This window comes from Apis mellifera, linkage group LG14, assembly GCF_003254395.2.
Source record: "Apis mellifera strain DH4 linkage group LG14, Amel_HAv3.1, whole genome shotgun sequence".
NCBI lineage: Eukaryota > Metazoa > Arthropoda > Insecta > Hymenoptera > Apidae > Apis > Apis mellifera.
Genome location: NC_037651.1, coordinates 6378579 through 6400582, shown reverse-complemented (window position 1 = coordinate 6400582; position 22004 = coordinate 6378579). Strand labels below are relative to the sequence as shown.

General features: G+C 27.6%; 5 protein-coding genes across 6 annotated transcripts; 1 reads left to right on the top strand and 4 right to left on the bottom strand.

Annotated features, from left to right (window-relative positions):
- Positions 1-61: 61 nt before the first annotated feature.
- Positions 62-7237, bottom strand: LOC100577002 (multiple inositol polyphosphate phosphatase 1). The gene is made up of 9 exons (XM_006564951.3): positions 6619-7237; positions 3950-4122; positions 3582-3713; positions 2788-2984; positions 2602-2712; positions 2063-2204; positions 1759-1969; positions 1445-1654; positions 62-1071 (listed from the first exon to the last, which is right to left on the bottom strand). Exons 2-9 carry the CDS (start codon positions 4107-4109, stop codon positions 834-836), a joined length of 1401 nt encoding a protein of 466 aa, XP_006565014.2. The 5' UTR covers positions 4110-4122; positions 6619-7237; the 3' UTR covers positions 62-833.
- An 883-nt stretch (positions 7238-8120) lies between these two features.
- LOC409751 (multiple inositol polyphosphate phosphatase 1) lies at positions 8121-10801 on the bottom strand. 2 transcript variants are annotated; one of them, XM_006564950.3, is made up of 9 exons: positions 10780-10801; positions 10413-10619; positions 10217-10342; positions 9944-10137; positions 9746-9868; positions 9494-9653; positions 9194-9404; positions 8779-8988; positions 8121-8701 (listed from the first exon to the last, which is right to left on the bottom strand). In XM_006564950.3, exons 2-9 carry the CDS (start codon positions 10579-10581, stop codon positions 8539-8541), a joined length of 1356 nt encoding a protein of 451 aa, XP_006565013.1. In that variant the 5' UTR covers positions 10582-10619; positions 10780-10801; the 3' UTR covers positions 8121-8538. The 2 variants fall into 2 exon arrangements, with proteins under 2 accessions (XP_006565013.1, XP_016773443.1); XM_016917954.2 differs by having other exon boundaries at positions 10715-10784.
- A 1490-nt stretch (positions 10802-12291) lies between these two features.
- LOC102653718 (tctex1 domain-containing protein 1) lies at positions 12292-13115 on the bottom strand. Its single transcript, XM_016915078.2, has 3 exons — positions 13004-13115; positions 12569-12762; positions 12292-12478 (listed from the first exon to the last, which is right to left on the bottom strand). Exons 1-3 carry the CDS (start codon positions 13040-13042, stop codon positions 12313-12315), a joined length of 399 nt encoding a protein of 132 aa, XP_016770567.2. The 5' UTR covers positions 13043-13115; the 3' UTR covers positions 12292-12312.
- Positions 13116-14094: 979 nt separating this feature from the next.
- Positions 14095-16172, bottom strand: LOC552650. Its single transcript, XM_625025.6, has 5 exons — positions 15962-16172; positions 15529-15749; positions 15372-15459; positions 15058-15288; positions 14095-14986 (listed from the first exon to the last, which is right to left on the bottom strand). The coding sequence occupies exons 2-5, from the start codon at positions 15741-15743 to the stop codon at positions 14873-14875; spliced, it is 648 nt and encodes a 215-aa protein (XP_625028.1). The 5' UTR covers positions 15744-15749; positions 15962-16172; the 3' UTR covers positions 14095-14872.
- Positions 16173-16825: 653 nt separating this feature from the next.
- On the top strand, positions 16826-20541 carry LOC725149 (GPI ethanolamine phosphate transferase 2; the record flags this gene model as incomplete). The annotated part of the gene is made up of 13 exons (XM_026445250.1): positions 16826-16971; positions 17062-17260; positions 17344-17553; positions 17628-17819; positions 17943-18285; positions 18359-18555; positions 18635-18880; positions 18951-19141; positions 19210-19394; positions 19469-19622; positions 19686-19986; positions 20058-20224; positions 20302-20541. Coding segments are annotated over 13 exons (2757 nt in total), but the record flags the coding sequence as incomplete, so codon positions are not given.
- Positions 20542-22004: the final 1463 nt, after the last annotated feature.

The window sequence follows — 22004 nt, the reverse complement described above, 5'->3', positions numbered from 1 at the left end:
ACTTTTCTTCTTTCAAAGATCGATAATAATAAACGAGGTAAAAAAAAAATATATATATATATATACAAGTACAATTATTAATTTATTTACTTATAATTTATTCGTAGATGAGTTTCGATTACAATTGAACGAATGAAACAAAAGTACAAAAAGAGGCGTTATCGAGATTCGAATTTTAACGAATACGTTGATCAAGCGTACATTACGTAGAAACATTGTAGTCTTATTTAGTCGTGAAAAGTGTTGGTAAAAATTAAAAAACGTTCGAAGCGAGGGACGATAAATAATCGTGTGCAGTAAATCGTTATCTTTTGTTCGATAAATCGCGATTACTAGGAAGAATAAGATAATAATATAAATAATATTCCACTTATCTCGAGTACGTATTTGTGACTTATAAACAAATGAGGATGATAATAAACAACGATAAATGTATATAAATTACGTATAGAGGAGTACAACTAATATTAATTAAACATACACGTTTCCACGATCCGAAAGCGCAGCGTGATTTTTTTTTAGCGATTTTTCTTAGCAACGTTTCTTCGATGTTTATTCAATTAAAATTTAAAGCCATATAATTACGGTTAATTCTGACAGGGTGTACAAATACGTTTGAGAGTAAAACGTATTTATGGAGAAGTTAATTTTGATATAATAAAATCGAGGAGAATCACTGTACTCTCAGAGTCTTGGAAAAAATACTTATCAAGGAATGATTTCGTAAGTTTTACTCTCAAATGCCTCCGCTCTCTTGCGATTCACGTATTATGCGTTTATTCTTCTTAAATTACGAATAAAGAGAACATATATATATACGTATACCGTTCTTTTTATTCCCTGATGAAGATTAAAGAGAAGCATGAAAGGATAAGGAGAACGAAATTAGGCAGAAAAATGGGGACACCGTTTTCGTTCCAACAAGTTTTCATATCGCACTGTTTGAGGACGGGATTGAACTTTTGCTTTATATATTCCCAATCGCAGAGGCCCACGTCACATCCGTCGATCATGACCAATTTCTCGGCCAGGTAAAACATCACTTTGTTCGGTTGGCTGATAGTGTCGCATCTAGTTCGAATGGAAAATGAAATAAATAATTTTGGTTCCAAGTATAAGGATTTCGCGTGTTAACAAAAATATTACTTCAAATAGATATATCTCCACTCTTCCTCGGCCAACTTTTGTCTAACAGACAGAATGAGAGAATAATTATACTTTTTTTTCTTTTGTTCTAATTATCTCCTTTGTATGCAAAGATATTTCGTTTTCCTTCCAATTAAGTCACTTTATAAAGCGAGACGATAGAAATTATTAATGAACCATTCTTCTTATTAATTTCTTATTAAATAGAACTCTCGAGGCGAGGAAAGAGTATAGATTTCTATCGTTTGTGATGGAAAAGAAAAATAAAATTAACGTTAGAATTTATAAGAATTCTTACTTGTAGAATACAGCGATAAGATTCGCAGCGAAAGATGACATGAAGGATGTTCTCCACTGACGTTTCGCCATTTCCTTGTAATTAAAAGCCTTCAGTTGCATTTGATCTTTATTAATGTTCAATGTTGTCAAAAGATTCAACAGACTTATAGTATCGCTAAAATAGAATACGCCTTTGGGCTGATTCGACTCGTCCTCCTGTTCCATTTTCCTGAAAACATAATCGAATTCGAAGTATCGCCCGAATTATTTATTAGAATAATCGTTTAAAAATTTAATCAAAAAACTAAAGAGAGAGAGAGAGGAGAAGATTACCAAAAGTGATTCATCATGTCTTGCAAAAGCGTGCATCCTAGCCGAGCATTGATTTCACGTCCATATCCGGCTTTGTAATAATAGTAGAGATCCTCGCGATACTCGAGCACATGAAGTTCCTCTTTGCTGAAAACGGCACACCAAGGAGAGAGTTGCGTCACTGTCCATGCCTTTTCGTAACGGCACATATCGTACATCGTTAGAATCGAATCTGGAAAAAAAGGAAAGAAAAGAATGGCATTCGACGAAACAGTCGATGAAACGAAATTTTGAAATATGTTTCTTCTATTTTTTAAATTCTAACCTTTGGGAATGTACAAAAATCCGAGGCGTCGGCTCACGTTCTCCACGAGATTTCTGAAATCTTCGCTCTCCTCGAAAGCGATTACCTCCTCGTAGGAAACGTTGTTGTATTCGTTGTCCCACGAATCGCACATTTTGTACATCTATTAAGAATGAAATATAAATCATTTTTTCTAAATTAAATTTTGATAAAATTCAATGTTATTCTATTAATCAAATCCGGTTGAGTTTTCTCTGAGTTTGTAATTAATTGAAGATATCATCGTACAAAAAATATTCATAATTTCATCCGTTCGCAATTTTATTCTCACTTTTCAAGCAATGAGAATTAAATAATATTTCTTGATTCATAATTATCTTTAAAAATGATACGTTTTAAAAATTCATTATTTACATATTTATTATACATAAATTTCTAAAATTATTATACTACATTTCAATGATAATAATTGATGATTAGATGATTTCATGGACGAAAATAGAATATAATTCGTTTCTGTTTAATTAATATAATATGTATTACACGTTTAATGTAATTACCGTGAGTAAAGTGTCATTTTCTGGAACTTTTTCGCTATCCACGACGTCTCTACTCTTGAACAATCCCTCCATAAACGCGCCCATACTGTTGTACGCATCCGATTCTTTAAACTGAAATAAATCAATCGAATCATTGAAAAATCGATAAATCGTTAGTTTCTTTTCCTCGTGGCGCGTGATACGTACCACGTAATCTCGCTCGGTAATGTTCTCGTTATTGTTCGGTTGCAGAAGATGGGGAAAACTACTTTGCAATCGTCTCGCGAGCAACCTCATATCCTCCACACCCTGCGGTGCCAGAACTTTCGCTCGTTCGATCATCAGATATTCGTTCGGGTTCCATTTTTTCAAATTTTCTAAATCCTTGTTGCACAAGTGTCCATCTGTGGGAAAGAAAATGGGGAAATGATGAGGATTGTTGAAAAATTGCAAGGATTCTCTTCTCCTTTTCGAGACAATTTTCGAAAAATTATAAGCGTAAAAATAAAAATTCAAATCTTTTCCATGTTTCGGAGAATTTAAAAAATTTTACAAAGTAGTTTTGAGTTCGGGTATTCGAGTAGATCGATTTTCGATTTCCATTTCTAATATTTTCGAAAGATTAATGATTCGAGATTAGACGCGTTCCAATTCAAAGATGGTTAATTCATTCGTGAACTCGATAAATCTAGGGTTAAATGTTGGAAATGTGGTTATTGATTAACACGTAAAACAACGTATGGCGAAGATCGATAGGAAAAAGTGTCAATGACCTGAATTTGCGTGCAACTTTACTTGCATTTCATTTAATGGGGACACCTTTTCCTCGAAACTTTTTCAATGAATAATAAAATACACGGCCGCGCGTAAATATTAAAAATTTCAGCTGTGCGTCTCTCTGGACCACTATTTATCTTTTATATATATATATCTACTTTTTTTACAAAAATCGTTCTTGTTTTTCATTAAAAAAAAAAAAGGAATTAAAAAGTTATACTCACTGTTTCGTAATTCGTGATTGTTAATTATTTCTTTTTGGAAATCTTTTAATTTGAGCATTTCCATGATTTCTGACTTTGAAGAGCATCGAGTGCCATGTGTAACGAGCATCCAAATTTGCTTTGCTTGGCAATCTACGAAATATTTAAAATTTTTTTCAATCTACTTGCACAACATTCATCCCATAAAGATTATTTTAATTATTTTTATGGAATAAAAATTTAAAGAAGATCGATAATAATATCATCATCTTGAAGTATACAAATTTCAAAATTTCCCTGTCTGAATGAAAATTTAAATTAATTTTGCCAGAAAGATCTAAAACATATTTTAGAAATAACGTGTATTTTAATTTATCATCTCTACTTACTAGGCACGTCTTGAAATCGGCCTTTGTGATAGACGAAATGGTAGGCAGTTTTAGTGGCCATGTATAAATACGGATCATTCTCTTCCTTAAAACAGTAATCAACATCACGCGCGTAAACATGACTAATTAATAAAGCCAAGAATAGCACGTATGCATTCATTTTGAAGTTGAATCTGCGAATCGAGATTAAAACGTATCCTTAAATATTCCAATATTACAAATTTGTCACAGATTTTTCCATGAAAAATCCATCAAAAAATTTGTGTAAAACCTTACTAGCAAAATTTGTACGAAAAATTTTTTTTTGTGTATTTCTTTCCAATTATTATTATTATTGTTACTATTATATCTATTTCGACAATTATAACGAAATATTTAATATTAGAAATCTCAATATGTAAATATATACATTTCGATTGGAAAGAAAGACAACTGGGAGGATCGAACTCGCTCCTCAACTCTAAGAACTCATAAAACGGTTTTGTTTCATTGTGGTACAGCTTGCAATAAACCTACATTTTCCTGTGCTGATGTCACATGTTACTTTACTACCAGCTTTATAAATTACCAACAGCCAACTATATGTAAAATAGATCTTATGTAACCGATTCCTATCCTTCATTTTTTTATATAATCTTTTATATAAATAATTCATTGTACATACGCAATAAAATTCAATTTCTGTTTGATCGCAATTTTAACAAAGATTTTAACGATCGTGCTTTCAAAGTATATATAACATTCCTTTGAGATTGCCTCCTTTATTAAAAATTAAAATATTCTTCTAATTTCTTTAATTATTCGTAATCGAAATCGGTTTCGAAAATTTCGTTTCGATCTTTCCCCACGAGAGAACGTTTCGAATGTTGGAGAGAATAACTGATCGGAATATTTCTCGCGCCAAGGTTAAGGATAAACTGTGCACGTGAATGTGCAAGTTAAGATGCGTTCACGCATCTCGCGCGTAATATTGCATAATTACGGGAGAGAGGACGCAATAAACAGGTTTTCTCAGAAAAGTTCTAGTCGCCTCGCCTTTACTATTTTCGCGTTCGAGCATATATGAAACATTTTTGTTCCGCTGTTGGATCTTTCTTATTTATAATTTAACCAACCAGAGATATCAAATTCTTCCAATCCGCGCTGATTTTTCTCCAATATGGCCATTTCGCGTGGCCATTTCGATCGCATGTTAAATAGAAGGCGCGATAAAAAGAACGAATAAACGTACTTTCGCAAGATGAAATAATAAAAGATGAAGTAATAACGAAAGAGGAAAAAAAAAAAATTATAGGATAACGTTCAAATTACTCCAATTATTCTAATTGGATTTAATTACATTTTCGCGATAATTATTATTAAACTCGGTTGAATTGAAATCGGTGGAATAAAATTTCTCTTCAAGAATCATTAAGAGCCTATGAAGGCGGGATGCCGTTAAAAAGAGCAATTCAAGAGTGAGTAAGTAAGTAAGTAAGGTTGACGATAAGGCAATTGGTAGTGGTTAGATTAGCAAAACCTTCTTTGAGTCTAATAAGTCTACTTGGCCTACTTATAGTTAATGCCTTGTGTCCGCGAGTGCAAAGCGTCGTGTATGCCTGGTACCGAGATCTGATTCTTCCGGAATACTTGGCAATATTACGTTAATCTTATTTCTTTCCTATATTTCGAACAATAATCTCTTCTCGAAATTTCGAGATCACATTTTTAGATATATATATGTTAACTGATACGCGAAAAAGAATGTAATTTTCACGAGAATATATTTATTTGTATAATATCTATTTTTATATAATTCAGGTTTTAATATATTTGGTTATATCAAAGGATGATTTAAAAGTGAGGAAAGTTACGTTGGAAAATTTAAAGGTATAAGATATCCAAATAATCAAAGTACATTTTATAGTACTTGAAGAGTATTTTTTTTCAATTTCTGTAGCTATATATATATAAAAAAAAAAAAAAGGAAAAATAAATATATCCTCGTCCACGGTCATTACATTTATATAAACCTAATAATGTAGCTGCTATTAAAATTCTTTTTCCAATCTTTAAACGAGTTAATACTGTAATGGAATATTTATGTAACACTACGTAATAATAGGAAACAACGAAATAAGGGAAATAAATTTTTCAGACAAAGAGACATCTGCTACTTTATTGCGAAGTTAATTGCATTGTCATCTCCTCTCCCGATCTGTCCAATATGAATCATGGCAGAAGAAATAATAAAACAGACTGTCGTCGAATAAATAACGTATTTGTTAATTGCGAGGAAAAGTGGAACGTGTATGTCACGGTTGGTGATCCCATTATTGTTTAACTATTTAATCATTCAGAGACGAGTTTATTTATTCAAATGAAATTCCTGCTAGATAAGGATTCCATTGAAAAGTTGAACGAAACGAATTCCACTACTGTTCTCACGACATTTTACTTCAATTAAAACGTTATCTCTCGTCATATTGTTTCATAGATATTAAAAAACCCCCCCCAAAAAAAAAAATAATCCCTTGAAACGCAAGGATAAGAAATAATTTCCACGATAAAAAATTTCAAAAAAATTAAAATTAACCTAAGGAAAAAATTATTCAAAAATGTTGCCGCATCGAATAAAAGTATCATTCACACGTCACGAAAAGAGAAAAATTCTCTAGTGAACAAATTACCTGGAGCGAGTCCTCTTCGAAGCCAAACTTCACGCCCTGTTTCGGCGCATTAAATCGGTCCCTGGAAAAAGTTGGAAAGAGAGAGTGCGGGAGACAGTAATATTCACTTTTCCCTCCTGATAGTAACAACCTCTTTGTTCGAATCCAAGCAAATCGTATCCCACGAATGTTTTACAAACACCTCGATCGATCCTCCGAAGTCGAAACTTACGATCGTTCCCTTTTCATTACGTGTTTCCTTCCTTCGATTAATGCGTGCGAGTCACGGAAACCCCATTCGAGGATCCCCTTCTTAATACAACTCGTGCGAGTTGAAAAAAAAAAATTTCCAACTATCGGATTAATTTTCCATTCATTTCATCTTTTGATAAATTCGAACTGTATATAAATATATCGAACTCGAAGAGAGACGAAACTTTCTTTCGAATCAATTCTTCTTCTTCTCTTTGGCGAACGTTTCGATTCCCGCTAACACGATTATCGTATTCACTGTAATCACCGCTCCTTTTTTTCAAATATGAATCAAGCGTGAAAAAGATCGTGGAAGGAAGAGCGTTGCTGCCGATCGCGATACCACCTCTCGTGGCGGCGGCTCGTGTACCACTGGCGTAAGGTCGTCGAGCCTCGTTGCTCCTAGCTTGTAGCTTGTTGTGTAAAAGTCGTATAGTTTCGTGTGTACGATTAGTGTACGTAGCCTTTGATACTTGCCCGATTCAACTTGGTGTGTTTCGTGTGTTCTATAAAATCGTAAAGGTCCGTCATTTTGAGCACGCGCGATCGATAATATAAGGTAAAGAGGAAAACACGGCCGTCCAAACTTCGTTCGAAACCATTATTACGAGTTCTTTTAAGGGATTGGCACGAGCGAAAAGAGAACGATATTCGTGGGATTTAATTCTTATCCATCAATTAAATCAAAAGAGTTTAAATTTTTTTTAATTTTGTTTCGAGAAAATAGAAACTTAAATTTTGAGCGTTTGTTGCTTATTATTTCTTTTAAAGAAGGAGGAATGTTTGAAGGAATATTGTCTCGATTGATTTTGCAATTATTTCGTCTCGATGAATTTTGAGATTGAAATTACAATTTCTTTTTTTTTCTTTCAAAACGATGAATTTTCAAAGTTTTCAATTAGATTTGCTTGTTTTTTTTTAAAGAGAATATTTTGAATGTTACAGTATCATCCATTGCAACGTTTAAGTATATATACACCTATTGTGAACAGCATTGGTCACGGTAGTTCAGGTGTCACTGACATAAGGTCGTCAAGCTTCGATGCTTCCAATATGTCTATTTCGTACGCTGTTAAAACTACGTAATAATCACGAGAATCGAAATTAAAAAAACAAAAAATAATAATACTATACGAAGAATATTTATCTCGAAATTAAGATCAAGATAAAATGATACACGATGAATGGAATAATATAATCAGAAATATAGATTACCATTAAGAAGTCCATGGTAAATTATTAAAATAATTAATTAAAAATCAAATCGTATAATTTATTAAAGAAGCTTATATAAAATATATCATATAAAACAACTTATTTAATACATTAACCCTGATATTCTCTAAATTTGCGTGGCAACATAAATTACATTTGTAAAAATCTGTGGATTGGATTAAAGAAATAAAAGTAATACTATCAAACAACGCGCGAATTAAAATCTCCAAAGATGGGGGATATAATAATTTCAATGATAATGCAAAGTGAACGTGACTAAATTTGAAAGTGTCATAACCGTGTATGACCGTATATCGTTCATCATGCCAGCTTCGTATGACAGTAATATAAGGTCGCCGTCATAGCTTCGTTGATTCCAACGTGCACGTATATATATATACATATACACGTTCAGGTATCTTTCACGTGACGTTTGTCATACGACGATTTTAAAACAAAAATTTAACGAATTAATTACATCTCATTTTTATCCATTTCACAGTTGACCGCTATCTTCTTCAATATCTTCTTGAAATGGCTCCATTCGCACGTGCCTCGTGGGCATCCTTCGTAATCTAATGGTTTCTCGTTTAAATAAAGTTTTACCTTAAAGTTTATCTTGAAATTTTTATCGCATCTGAAAGTAATAACGAGAGTGAAATAATTAACGGGTAAATAAGTAAATTAATGATTAAAACGAGGCTTGAAACGTACTTGTACAAAATGGCCGCTAAGTTCGCAGCGAATGGAGTCAGATTCGCTGTGTACCATTTTCTTGTTTTCGCCTTATCGATGTTTGTATCGTGCACCAAAGGCTCCGAGTCTTTCGCGTATCCCAACGTGGACAGCAGCAATTGAAGAGCGGCACTGTGGGTGAAGTAAAAAATACCTTTCGGTTCGTCCTTATTTCCATTTTCCAAATTTCTGAAAAAAAAAAACGATACGTAATGTTATTTATTACAATATTGAGTATTTTTTTTTAAGGAATGAAATGTTTCTGATGTTACGTGAAATTTCTTATTTAATTATTTATACAATTAATATTAATTTGCTATAACGTAGGGATCTTATTGTGGAAATAGGAAGTTCTTCTCCTCCTCTGAGATATCTAATACGATTATACACTCACGAAAAATGATTGAAAAGGTCCTTCAACGGTGGACATCCAACATCGCTCCTCATTTGCTGGCCATAACCGTAAAGATAATAAAAATACATATCGTCCCTGTACTGAAACCATTCTATATCTTCCTTTGTAAACGGGGCGCACCAGGGGGATTTTTCGTTGATGTACCAAGCGCTCTCGAACAGGCAAATAGTGTACACGTCTTCGATTTGAGCTAAATAAATTTTGATCGACGAATTGAATGAAAGAATTTATTCGTACGAAGAATATAAATATAAATCAATGAGATAAGATATTATGTACTGAAAACTTCTTCCGATATATTGTTTGACAAGCCAAGCCGTTGACTAATATTGTTCATCATTTGATTGTACTCTTCGCTGTGCGTTAATTCGTCACTTTCAGCCCACAACTCTGTCGTGTTAGCCGTTTCGTTCAAATATGGTTCATAAATTTTGTAATACTGAAAATGATCGATTGATATATATATATATATACGTATGAGAAGAATTTATCTTCAAATTTAGACGATTATTATTATATGTATAATAATACTTGTAACAGAGTGTCTTCAGGGATTCCCACTATTTTTGCATTGTCGAAGGTCACGTTGTTAAAAAGGCCCTTGATGAAGTTTTCCATGCTGGCTATGGTTCGTTGAGTTTTCGTCGATCTAAACTGTGAGAGATCAAAATGGATTATTAATTATTTGATACTTTTTAATTACGAATATCACATATTTGAGAAAATTACTTGATACAATTTATCCAAATCGTTATTTGAACGAGATTGGAAAAGTTCAGGGAAATAATTCTTAAATCGTAAACCAAGGAAAAACATGTCTTGTTTACCCTGCATTGTCAATCGTGCAGCCTTTTTCTTTTGCAGAGGTTTGTACCCGTTCCAATCTTTTAACCTGTTAAAATCTTTTTCGCACAATTTACAATCTGTAAATACAAGAATTATGCAAGAAAATGAAAAGTCAAGATCATGAAAAAAAAATATCAAAGATAGATTAAAACTAACTGTCGTGATTCTCGATGATAGTACGTTGAATCTGTGGCAAGTCGTTTTTTAATTTTTTAATCCAATGTTTGCCGCTATTCCGAGTTCCGTGTCTAAGTATCATCCAAATCTGCAGTGGTTCACAATCTGTGGAGGAGAGAGAAATCGTGATTTGTGTATTACATATGTAAACGTGAGGTGATAATTCGTTACCCACTTGGCAGTTTGGAATCGGTTATGGTGCCATGAACGTGTTCATAAGCAGTTTTCGTGCTGAACAACAAAAAGGGATTTCGATCGTCAACGTAACAATATTCGCTTAAAGCTAAATGATTTTCTAAACAAAAAATTGCGATTAAAATCGCAAAGATTTTCGCACTTGGCATTATATTTTTCTTTGGGAAAAAAGCTATTCTGTAAATATCTGGAAAACAAAGAGACATAATATATGAATCGTTGTAATCGATGGATATACTCGAAAAAGGATAAAGAATTAAAGATATTATTTATACGCAGCTATATATTCTTTTTTCGCAAAATGATAGCTAACGTTTCAATCGTTGTTCAAACACTACTTCGCTCACCTTCGACGATTAAGTGACTCGATCAGTGTGTTCTCGTCTTTTATAAGAGAGAGCCTATCAGCAGCTTTGGATCTTAACGCTTCGCATAAGATTCAAATGAATATTTTCGAACGTGTACTAAGATTGTTAGCATGTATATAATATATATATATATATATTTATATTTTTTTTTTTTTCTAAAATGATGAGAAGAATCGACCTATAATGGGAGAAGAATTATGTGTTTCTATTTAAAAATTAGCAAATATTGATTACACGTAGCAAATATTGATTGTATTTATAAAGAAAATATTTTCCCGCAGATATAATATCCTTTGAATCATTCATCTTTTTCCTTAGGTATTTTATTATAACTGCATAACGGAGAAATAGAGTTATGATCTGAAACAATTGCGGAGGATGTAATACGTATTGTTACATTTATGTCGTATTATTTATTAAAAAAAATTAGAATAACTTCCAGATGCTTACCTGACTTCGAACACATCACACATTTTATATCTGCTACGTCAATAAGTGATCAATTTCAAGACAAGATTCCATGAAATTTCAACTATATACATATGTATGTAGGTATAAATATATAGATAATAATAAAAGTCAGCACGTGCATTGATTTAATCATATGTTTAATTAATGTTTCTTCGATTATTTCCCTGGAATGAAATATCTTTTTCAATAATTGATCCGCTTAATTACTCATTTATTCGATTCATTGAATTTCTGTAGATAATGAAATCAAAGATTTTTTAATTTTTTACAATTTTATATTGTAAAATGTTCAATTCATCGATCTACATCAATCCATGTGATTTCAATATCACGTTTATCTCGTGTACGGTTTATCAAGATATTTAAGATACAAGTTTTAAATATAATGATTTTATGAGATAATCATTGAGATATGTTATTTTAAATTCAATTTAAAATAATTTATTTATCTATAATAATAATAATAATAATTTTATTGTACATTTCTACTTTTTCTTACTATCTATTATATTTAGAAAAAATTGTTTTGATAAACTACGTGAGATTATACTTTAGAGTGGGTATCAATAAAAAAATTTAATTAATTCTTTGATTTTATTACTTATAAAAAGCGGGATGGGAAATAAAAGGATTGCGCAAAATGCGCAATAAATTATTGGAAATGAGTAAGCGATTAGGTGGATAAATTACTAGAATGTTTTTGATTCCGAAAATTTTTGATTCAGAAAAATTCTGATGATGATTTTCTTGTTGACACAATAATCGGTGGAAGATAAATGAATATATGATTAAATCAATGGATGCACACACGTATTGATTCTTATTATTATTATCCACATACATATATATTTAAAATTTCCCGAAATCTTATGCCCAAATCTACCATCCATTGACGTTGGTGACACATGTAAAACATGATCAAAATCAAATAAGCAGGTTACAAATTTTTTCATTTGTTCCCTAATATATATTATTAACATCATTAACATGTATAAGTAGCCATGAAATAATAGGAGAGAATTAATGTTAAAATATTAACGTTTATTCGTAATAAATTCCAAATGCAAAACAATAAGCGTAAAATGTTCGAGCTTCGTACGTAAATGTAGAATAATTATCTCTCTTGGTATCCGCAAGAAATCCCATAATTGATTGTATACCTTGATTCGCTTTCTCTATGATGGTTAGATTGACCACGATTTTATATCTGAAGAAAAATTAATTTAAAATATTATTAATTTTTTATATAATCGTATAAAATATCATTATATTTAAATTAAGAATATTAAGAATATACCGATCAAAGTTCAAATTTTTTATTTTTTCTCTGATATCGATGGCTACTGACTCGCAAATTTTCGAGCATTCCATACCATCATAAGAGATATCTTCTAGCTTATTTATCATTATCATCTTTACAATCTTATCCACTGGATCTATTTTAAAAGGGTTATAAGCATTTAAACGATAAGTGTTCTGATATTTTGGCGCCTATAGAAATAAAAAAAAAATAAATAGTATATACATATCATCGAATTAATCACACGATCATTAAATAATTTTAATTTAATTTTTGTTATAATAATTTAATTTAATTTTTGTACTATGAAGAATGGTAATTAAAAAATTAAAAAGACTAGATCGAAAAATATTATTGAAGAAAATAACAATAATATTTTATAGATATAATATAATAAATATAATAGAAAATGAAGTAAAATTATTTTCTTACCTCGCGTTCATTTTCCTGATTCGGGAGATGACTATCCATATTTCGAAAATGAAATATATTAAATAAAATATAGAATTAAAAATATAAATATTCCATTTAAAATATATTAAAGTTTATATTTAATAAAATATTGTATTGATAATTAATAATTTTTAAATTTGCAAATATTGGAATCATAGAGATACTTATACAGTACAATCTTATATAGTTACTTAGAAACGAAACTAAACAATGTTAATTGATCAATCTTGTGCTAAAATCAATAAATATATTTCTATTAAATATTTATATAATGAGAATATGAATAAAAAAGGAATATATTCTTTTTATATGGAACTAGTATCGCTTTTATTTTTTATTTTTCATTTTATAAAATAATTATAATATATTTTTTTTATATTTGAAACTATTTATTTTTATTTTTGAAACTATTTATAAAAAAAATATTCGCATTAACTCTTAAAATCAATTCTTAAAATCATTTTTATTACTGCAAGAAATAAATAAGAAATCATTTAAATCAATATCGATTTATGCGATATATCGAATCGATTTAAATTATCGAAATATTGCGAGGTTACAATTAAGAAAAACCGCGCTTTTTTAACATGTCAGTCTGTCTTTGACTAATACAATAGCATAGCATTGTTTAATCTAAAATAATGTAAAATATTATTTTTTTTTGTATAAATATTTTTTGTATTTTAGTGTGTAATTTGAATTAAACAAAAATTTATTATTTTGAAATGAAGTATAATTTGAATTATGAAAAAATTAATAGTATCAAGGTTAGTGAAATATTATCAATTTAATTAGTGAATATTCATGTGAATATTCATGTATTTATTTTATATTTTTTTATAAAATTATCTAAAATAACGTGTAAATATAATCAAAAAATTAATTTATACTTTTAAAAATTGATTTATCTTGATATTATTAATTTTGCCAATAATTTTGTCAGTTTTTTCATAGAATAATAGTAAAAAGAAAAAAAAGCATATAATTATATAATTTCTGATATTATTTTTGATAATAATAAATTATAAAATTTTTGTTTAATTAAATAATTCATGCATTTTTTTATCTTGCAATAATATATTTAAAGATTTACATCAATTTAATTAGTTAAATAAAATAAATTATGACAGATCGACAATTCTTTGATTTTGTTTTACATTATTTCAATTTTACAACTGTGAATTTAATTCATATGTAATTTAATATAACAATATTTAAAATCTTTTTATTAATTGAATACATATAAATTTCTTAATATTAGTTACAAATGTTATACATGTGTAACTTTAGCTAGAAGCAATTACACCAAGATATAAATTTTTATATTTAAATGTTTAAAAAATTTATTTAAATATTATTAGTATAAAAAGCGTTATTAAATAAATTTTAGCATTTTATTTTAAAAACAAAAATATAATATAAATAAATGAAAAAAAAAACAAATAATATAAATATGGAAAGATATACATTCATGTGATATTTAATATTGGAAATAAGAATTCTATAATTTGTATTATGAAATTATATATATTATTTTTATTTAATTTAATGAAATAAAATATACTTAGCATAAAAAAATTTTTATGCTAAATGTGGAACATGAATGTATCTCTTATTTAATAATATATTTCATTTCTGCATGATGTCATTTGACATTACTTAAATACTAATACACAAAATATAGATTTGTGCTACTTTACTCTATATGGAGATCAATGTCTACTGACACAATAAAAGAATTTTGTGTCAATTTTGGAACCTTATTTTTGTTTTTTAATTAATAAACATATTTAGTAACAAAAACGTTACAAAGATACATCTTTTCATGCATAAAATTCATTAATTATTCTAAGACAACAATTCAACTTCAGTTTGAATATTTTGTCGAGCTTGTTCTTCATATTTTTCACGAAATTCCTTTGTGGCAAAAATATTTGGAATCTGCACAAAATTCTGCAATACCTAATTTATTTAAAATAAATAATTAAGAAATAATTCATAATAGAAATATTTATATATGATATATTTATTACCTTCAAACGTAATGCAGTGTACATTGGCTCACTAAGAAAACAATATTCTCCACGTATTTTTTCTCTATATTCTGCATAATTTTCTGGAGAAGAACCTAACACAGCCATGTCCAAATCTAAAAAGTAATGAGCATCTTCACCACCAAAGGCACCACCAATTTTATGTGCATCAGTACTATGTGTTGCAGCTACTTTCAAAAGTTCACAAGTTTCTTCCCTTAATACTGCATCCTATATAATAAAAATAAAATAAGAGTTTAATATTCTTTTATTCATTAGAGAATAACAATTTGATATTGTAAAATAATAATTACAGTAGGAATTTCAGCTTCATCTGCAAATGTATTAAAATGCTCTAAATTTTTGTTTTCACCATCTAATGCTTTGGGATCATATTCAAAGCTATAACACAATTACAATTACAATTTTATTCCATATCTTTTTTTCATTCCAATTTATGTTGTTACTTACTTTTGAAAAAATAAGGCAAGAAGCACAGCTTGAGGATTTTTTAAGTTATCCTTAATTTCATAATAACAATTTAATTTATCACGAAGGGAATCTAAATTATGATAAGTACGTTTTTCTTCTGAATAAGCTTCTTGGAGTTTTGTGAACCATGTATCACAGATACCACTATCTAAACCATCAGTTGCTTCTTTCCAACTTTCTTCTATTGATGCCATTTTTCTCTGAAATTTTATATATATAAATATTTTTTAAAATATTTTTATCTAAAAAATTGTTTAATTTTAATTTTTTAATTATTGTAAATCAAATATGCAATTTAAAATTTAAAGACAGTAAAATGTTTTTGTATACAAAGAAATAATAATATATATTATAGAAATGAAATAAAATTTTTTGAAAAAGGAAAAGATATTATTTTCATTCATGTACTTACAATGTATTAAAAGTTTCAAACAATTTGATAGTTGAACTTAGAGACAAAAAGTAAGAAATTGTGCTACATTGAAATTCTGATTACCGAAACATAATGCGTCGCTGCGAGTACTCGCTGACTGAGTGAATTCTACTTGATAAAATAAAGTCTACTTCCATTTATTGATCGGATTGTGTTCGAGTTTTATCAACGAAATACAGCGTGATTTGTAATCATCACTGTTTGTATAAAATATTATAATTGAATTTTTCAAAATATTTAATTAGTTATAAAGCAATTTAAAAAAATGATAAAATATGAGTTTTAAGTAAAATTTTAATCTTTTTATTCGTGAAAAAAATTTATATTTAATTGCATCAAATTCATAACTAGTTGGTAACCCTTGCCAAATATTTTTGGGCTTTTTCCTGAAAGAAATATATATTCTTAAGTAATAATTAAAATTATGCAATGATTTTTTTATTTTTATTATTGAATGCATTAATTTGTTTACATGTTTATAGTTTCAAAAAATTGTAGCATAATATACTACTACTGCTATTTGTTTTAAAATTTACCGCCATTACAAAAGAGATTAATATAAGATATGGAAATCTTTAATGTAATTTAAAATAATTTTCATTCAAATATTTTATGTTTATAAACAAAATAATAATATGAAAATATAAATTGTGATATTTTTTTAATGGAGAAATGAACATTGAAAAAAAAAATAATTAAAAATTCATTATATTTTTTTTAATAGTTTAACCTTAAAAAGCTTATTAAAAATTATATAATTTTTTACGTGATAAAAAATAGAGATATAATTATAAATTAAATTATTTTATGATGGTAGATTTTTTTTTAGTTACAGGAAAAGAAATGAATAAAAATATAATATTGTTATATATAGTTTTTATTGGGCCTTTCTTTATTGCCTTATTTTTATATGGGTTTTTTCCTTTAATAAATTATGATAATACTAAAGCTACACAAGATAATATTCCAAAATCTATAGAAAATGTGAGGTGAGTTTCATAATTAAATTAAAAATATATAAAAAAATATAGGCTCATTGAATAATCATATTTTTTAATTGCTTCTAATGCATCTTTTAGAATAAAAAGAGATGCACTATATCAACCTATGGTTAAAAAATTGATCATTATGATCATTGATGCTTTAAGATGGGATTTTATAACAGGATCAATTGGAAAGATTGCAATGCCTGTAACAAGTAGTCTCATAGAAAATTCTTCAGTTTCTTTGTTAAAAACTAAAGTACATTCACCAACTGTTACAATGCCTAGAATAAAGGTGTTAGATTTTTAATAAAATTATATATATATTTTATATTTAAAAATTAAAAAAATATAAAGAAAGTATTTTATACAACTTAGGCAATTACCACTGGTATGATACCAAGTTTTATTGATGTAGCTTTAAACTTTGGAAGTAAACCAGTTACTGGTGATAATATATTTTTTCAAGCAAAACAAGCTGGTTATAAGTCAATATTTTATGGAGATGATACTTGGATTACATTATTTCCTTTTATATTTGATCGTTATGATGGTACCACATCATTTTTTGTAACAGATTTTACTGAGGTATTTTTTAATTCTTCATTAAATTTTTATATACATTTAATAGTATATAATTAGATATAATAATTTTTATTCAGGTTGATTATAATGTAACTAGACACATACATAAAGAATTATATAATAATAATGATTGGTCTATAATGGTTCTTCATTACTTAGGACTTGATCATATTGGTCATGTTTATGGACCATTTAATCCATTAATTAAAACAAAACTTAAAGAAATGGACAATGTAATAGCAAAAATTCAGTTTAAAGTTCAAGAATGGGTAGGTATAATATGACATTAAATATTTTAAATATAATATAATTTAGTAAAATTATCAAAAGTATAAAAATTATAATTTATTATTTATATTTATAAAAAATTAGTATAAATTTATTATCTTTAGAATCAAAATAATGATTCTACTTTGTTTATTATTTGTGGGGACCATGGGATGAAAGATTCTGGTGGTCATGGTGGTTCAACAATATCAGAAACAATTGTACCTTTCATTGCAATTGGTGGAGAATATCATCAAAATTACAATAATCCCATAGAAATATCACAAATAGATATTGCATCTACACTATCTGTTATTTTGGGATTACCAATACCACATTCTAATATAGGAACAGTTTTTTTAGATGATTTATATAACTTATCTATCTCAAAGAAATTATTTATACTTTATTATAATTCAAAGCAAGTTTTTAGTCATTTTCAAAAGCTAGTTGATTATGAGTCTAAATGTGAGTTATTTGATTATATTTAATTATATGTGATTTTTTTTAAGCAATGTGATGAATTTTCTCATTATTACAGATGCATATAAAAAATATTTGGAAGCAATAAGGCTTCATAATGCTTGGTTAAATACTAAAGATCATCCAGATAGCATAACAGATGATATTGTGCTTTCCTATAAGATTGCACTAAAGGAAATGAAAGAAATTCTAGTAAACAGTACAATAAAATATGATTTTCAAATAATAATAATAGCTATAATTTTTCTATGTCATGTAAGAGTTAAAAATTAGTTCAATATATTACTATTTTAGATTTTTTCAATAAAATAATTTAATAATTTAATAATTTCAGATTACTTGTATTTTAATAGGAAAAATATCTTTTAGATCACCTACATTAAAAAGTATTATATTTTTCATTATTTTAAATATATTTTCATGGATATTAATCAATCATTTTTGGAAACAAGAAAATATATCATTACTGCATACAAAAAATCTAATTGCCAATATAATAGTATTATGTATCATAATTGTTTTAATTATACATTCTTATCTATTTGTCAATATTAAAGATTTCAATATTTTTATGTCTGAGGTGAAAGATAATTATATAAAATTATATAACAATTTTACAGTATTTTAAAATTTCTTTTTTTAAAAATTAGAAAACAAAAAATGGAATAGGAAAATGGTTTCTTTCATTTGGAGCATTAATACATGCAATTAGTCTTGGTAGTAGTAGTTTTGTAGAAGAAGAACATCAAACATGGTATTTTTATTGGGTCACAGTTCTTATATTGTTACTTTACCATTTTATCGCGAAATATTTTTCAAGAGATTTTTTATATATACAATAGTAAGAAAATTTTTTTTACTATGGAATATTAAATTATTTAAGGCATTAAACTTCCGATTATATTTCAGTTACAAGAACTGCCGACAATATTTACATGTACAAATTATCATTAAACTTTTATTACTATTGATAGGACACAGAATTCTCAGGAAATTAAATAGTACTGGGGATAAATATGCTCATCTTCCTGATATAGCAGGATTTTTATTAAAACAAGAAAACATATTAAGCATGACAATTGTACTTGTTACTGGTAATTAAATTATAAATTATTTAAATTGTATATTAAAATCAGAAAATATATTCTGAAAATTATTTTTTCTTCAGGTCTTATACTTTTGATATGGATTGATTTTAGCCATGAAAGTAAAACACATAAAATACAATCATTAGCACTTAATTCAATAATTAGTATATGTATTTATCTTCGTCATATGCATAATGGTAATGTTGCCAAAATAGTGTTTTATCCCAAAACTAGGTAAGGCTATTCCTCATATTAAAAATTTGTACATATACTTATAAATACAATTATTGATTGTAGTGGAGTATACGAAGTACAAATTTTTTGGTTTTTACTCTTGATAAATTTTTTAACTTACATTTATAATATAATCCAAACCAAAAAGCACAACGCCAAATTCTTTTTAAAAATTTCTTTATATTTTATTCTAAAAACGTGGATTATGATCTCAGCAATGCTCCATAAGCCACACAATGTGATACTTTTACCATTTCAAATAATATTTAGCAATGTAATTTCTGAAATAATTAAAAACGGTATTTCTCAAGATGTTGGTGTGATCTTATATATCTGGATTGGCAATGTATTTTATTTTTATCAGGTAATAATCTAATAATTGCATCAAATAATTGCTATAATCAAAACAAATTTGAAATGAAAAATTTTCTACAGGGAAATTCCAATAGTTTAGCAACTATTGATGTAGCTGCGGGTTATGTTGGTGTACAATCGTATATCCCATTTATTAATGGTTCATTATTATTAATTAATACTTATTCATCTCCGGTTTTGGCCTATTTTTTGCTTATTTATTATTCGATCTTGGAACATTCATATAAGTGAGTATTTCGAAATTTTAAATTAATTTTCGAAAGATTTATATTAAAATATGTTAAAGTTATACATATATTTTTAGTATTTATGAAATAGTCACACAAATTAATAAAATGTACATAATGTGGAGATTAATACCAATGACTTTATATACAATTATAATTAGTATTCAACGCCATCATTTGTTCATATGGTCAGTATTCTCGCCGAAATTATTATATGAAGCTACATATTTCACTATTATGTGTGTTGTCGTATTTATTGTGCTAATTTTGACCACTCTACAAAAAATCATAAATAAATTATGATTTTATATTTTTTATCGATTTCTTTATTCAAAATTCTATAAATTTTACTTACTTCAATATTAATCAAATTTTAAATTGATTGATAAAAAAATATCTTTTTTTAATATTGAAAAATTTGTATAGGAAATAAAAAAAAAATATTAAATATAAAGGAAAAAATTTATTTTAATTTCTAATTATATTACAATCATTGTATTTTAACTGAACTCTTCAATTGTGTTTATAAAAATTTAACTATACAAAAATTTCTATTAATATGCATAAAATAGATATTAATTTTGTAAAAATTTCTTTTTTTTTATAGTCGAAATTATTTATCAATCTAATGTAGCTTAAATTTGAACACTTAAACGAACTATACATGTTTAAATTGAAATTATATGTATATCTTACAGATATGAAGTAAAATAATAATATAAAATTTATTTCCATTAAGAAATAAATTTTTTTTTTTTTTTTTAGAATAAATCTATACTAAAATTTCGTATACTACAGTGGTCTTCAATCTTAAATATTAATTTCGAATTTTTTTATATACTATTATTAACTGCGAGTTATAATAAATCACAAAATAATTTCTTTAAACATTCACACAAAATAACGCTTGCAAATAATATAACTCTAATCATGCAAAACAGACACTCCAAAGGAAAAAGTATTCTGTATTCTATCACAAGAAAATAAATTATTTTCTATAGGAACAAAAAAATAAATATAAATACATATTTACTAGAAATATGATTAGATTATTAAATCTAAATAGTAGCTATATTTCATTATTCTACAATTTATTTTCGATATTCCTTGTTATTTAAATAATAAATTCAAAATGGTAATAAATGGTATATCCATAAAATTAAATAAAATTTTCTGATTTCTTTTTATACAAGATATACTTTTTATACTAGATATACTAGATATACTAAATTATATTGGGTTGGCAACTAAGTAATTGCGGATTTCACTTATAGATGGCTTCAATTGAATTTTTAGGTTTGCTGGCATAGTCCAAATGTAAAACACATTTTGTTATTTGATAGTTAGCAATTTAGCTTTAGTCAATCAGTAAAAAAAGTTTTTTGATCGGTTGCGTAGTTTTTGTTTGGCGTTCGTTGAAAAATGGAAAATCAAAAGGAACATTATCGTCATATTTTGCTTTCTTATTTTCGCAAAAAGTTATGTGCTGTTTATGGCGACGAAGCCTTAAAAGAACGGCAGTGTCAAAATTGATTTAACAAATTTCATTCTGGTGATTTTTCACTCAAAGACGAAAAACGCTCTGGTCGTCCAGTTGAAGTTGATGTCGACCTAATCAAAGCAATAATCGATTCGGATCGTCACAGTACAACTCGTGAGATTGCAGAGAAGCTTCATGTATCGCGTACATGCATTGAAAACCACTTAAAACAACTTGGCTATGTTCAAAAACTCGGTACATGGGTTCCTCACGAACTGAAAGAAAAGCATTTAATGCAAC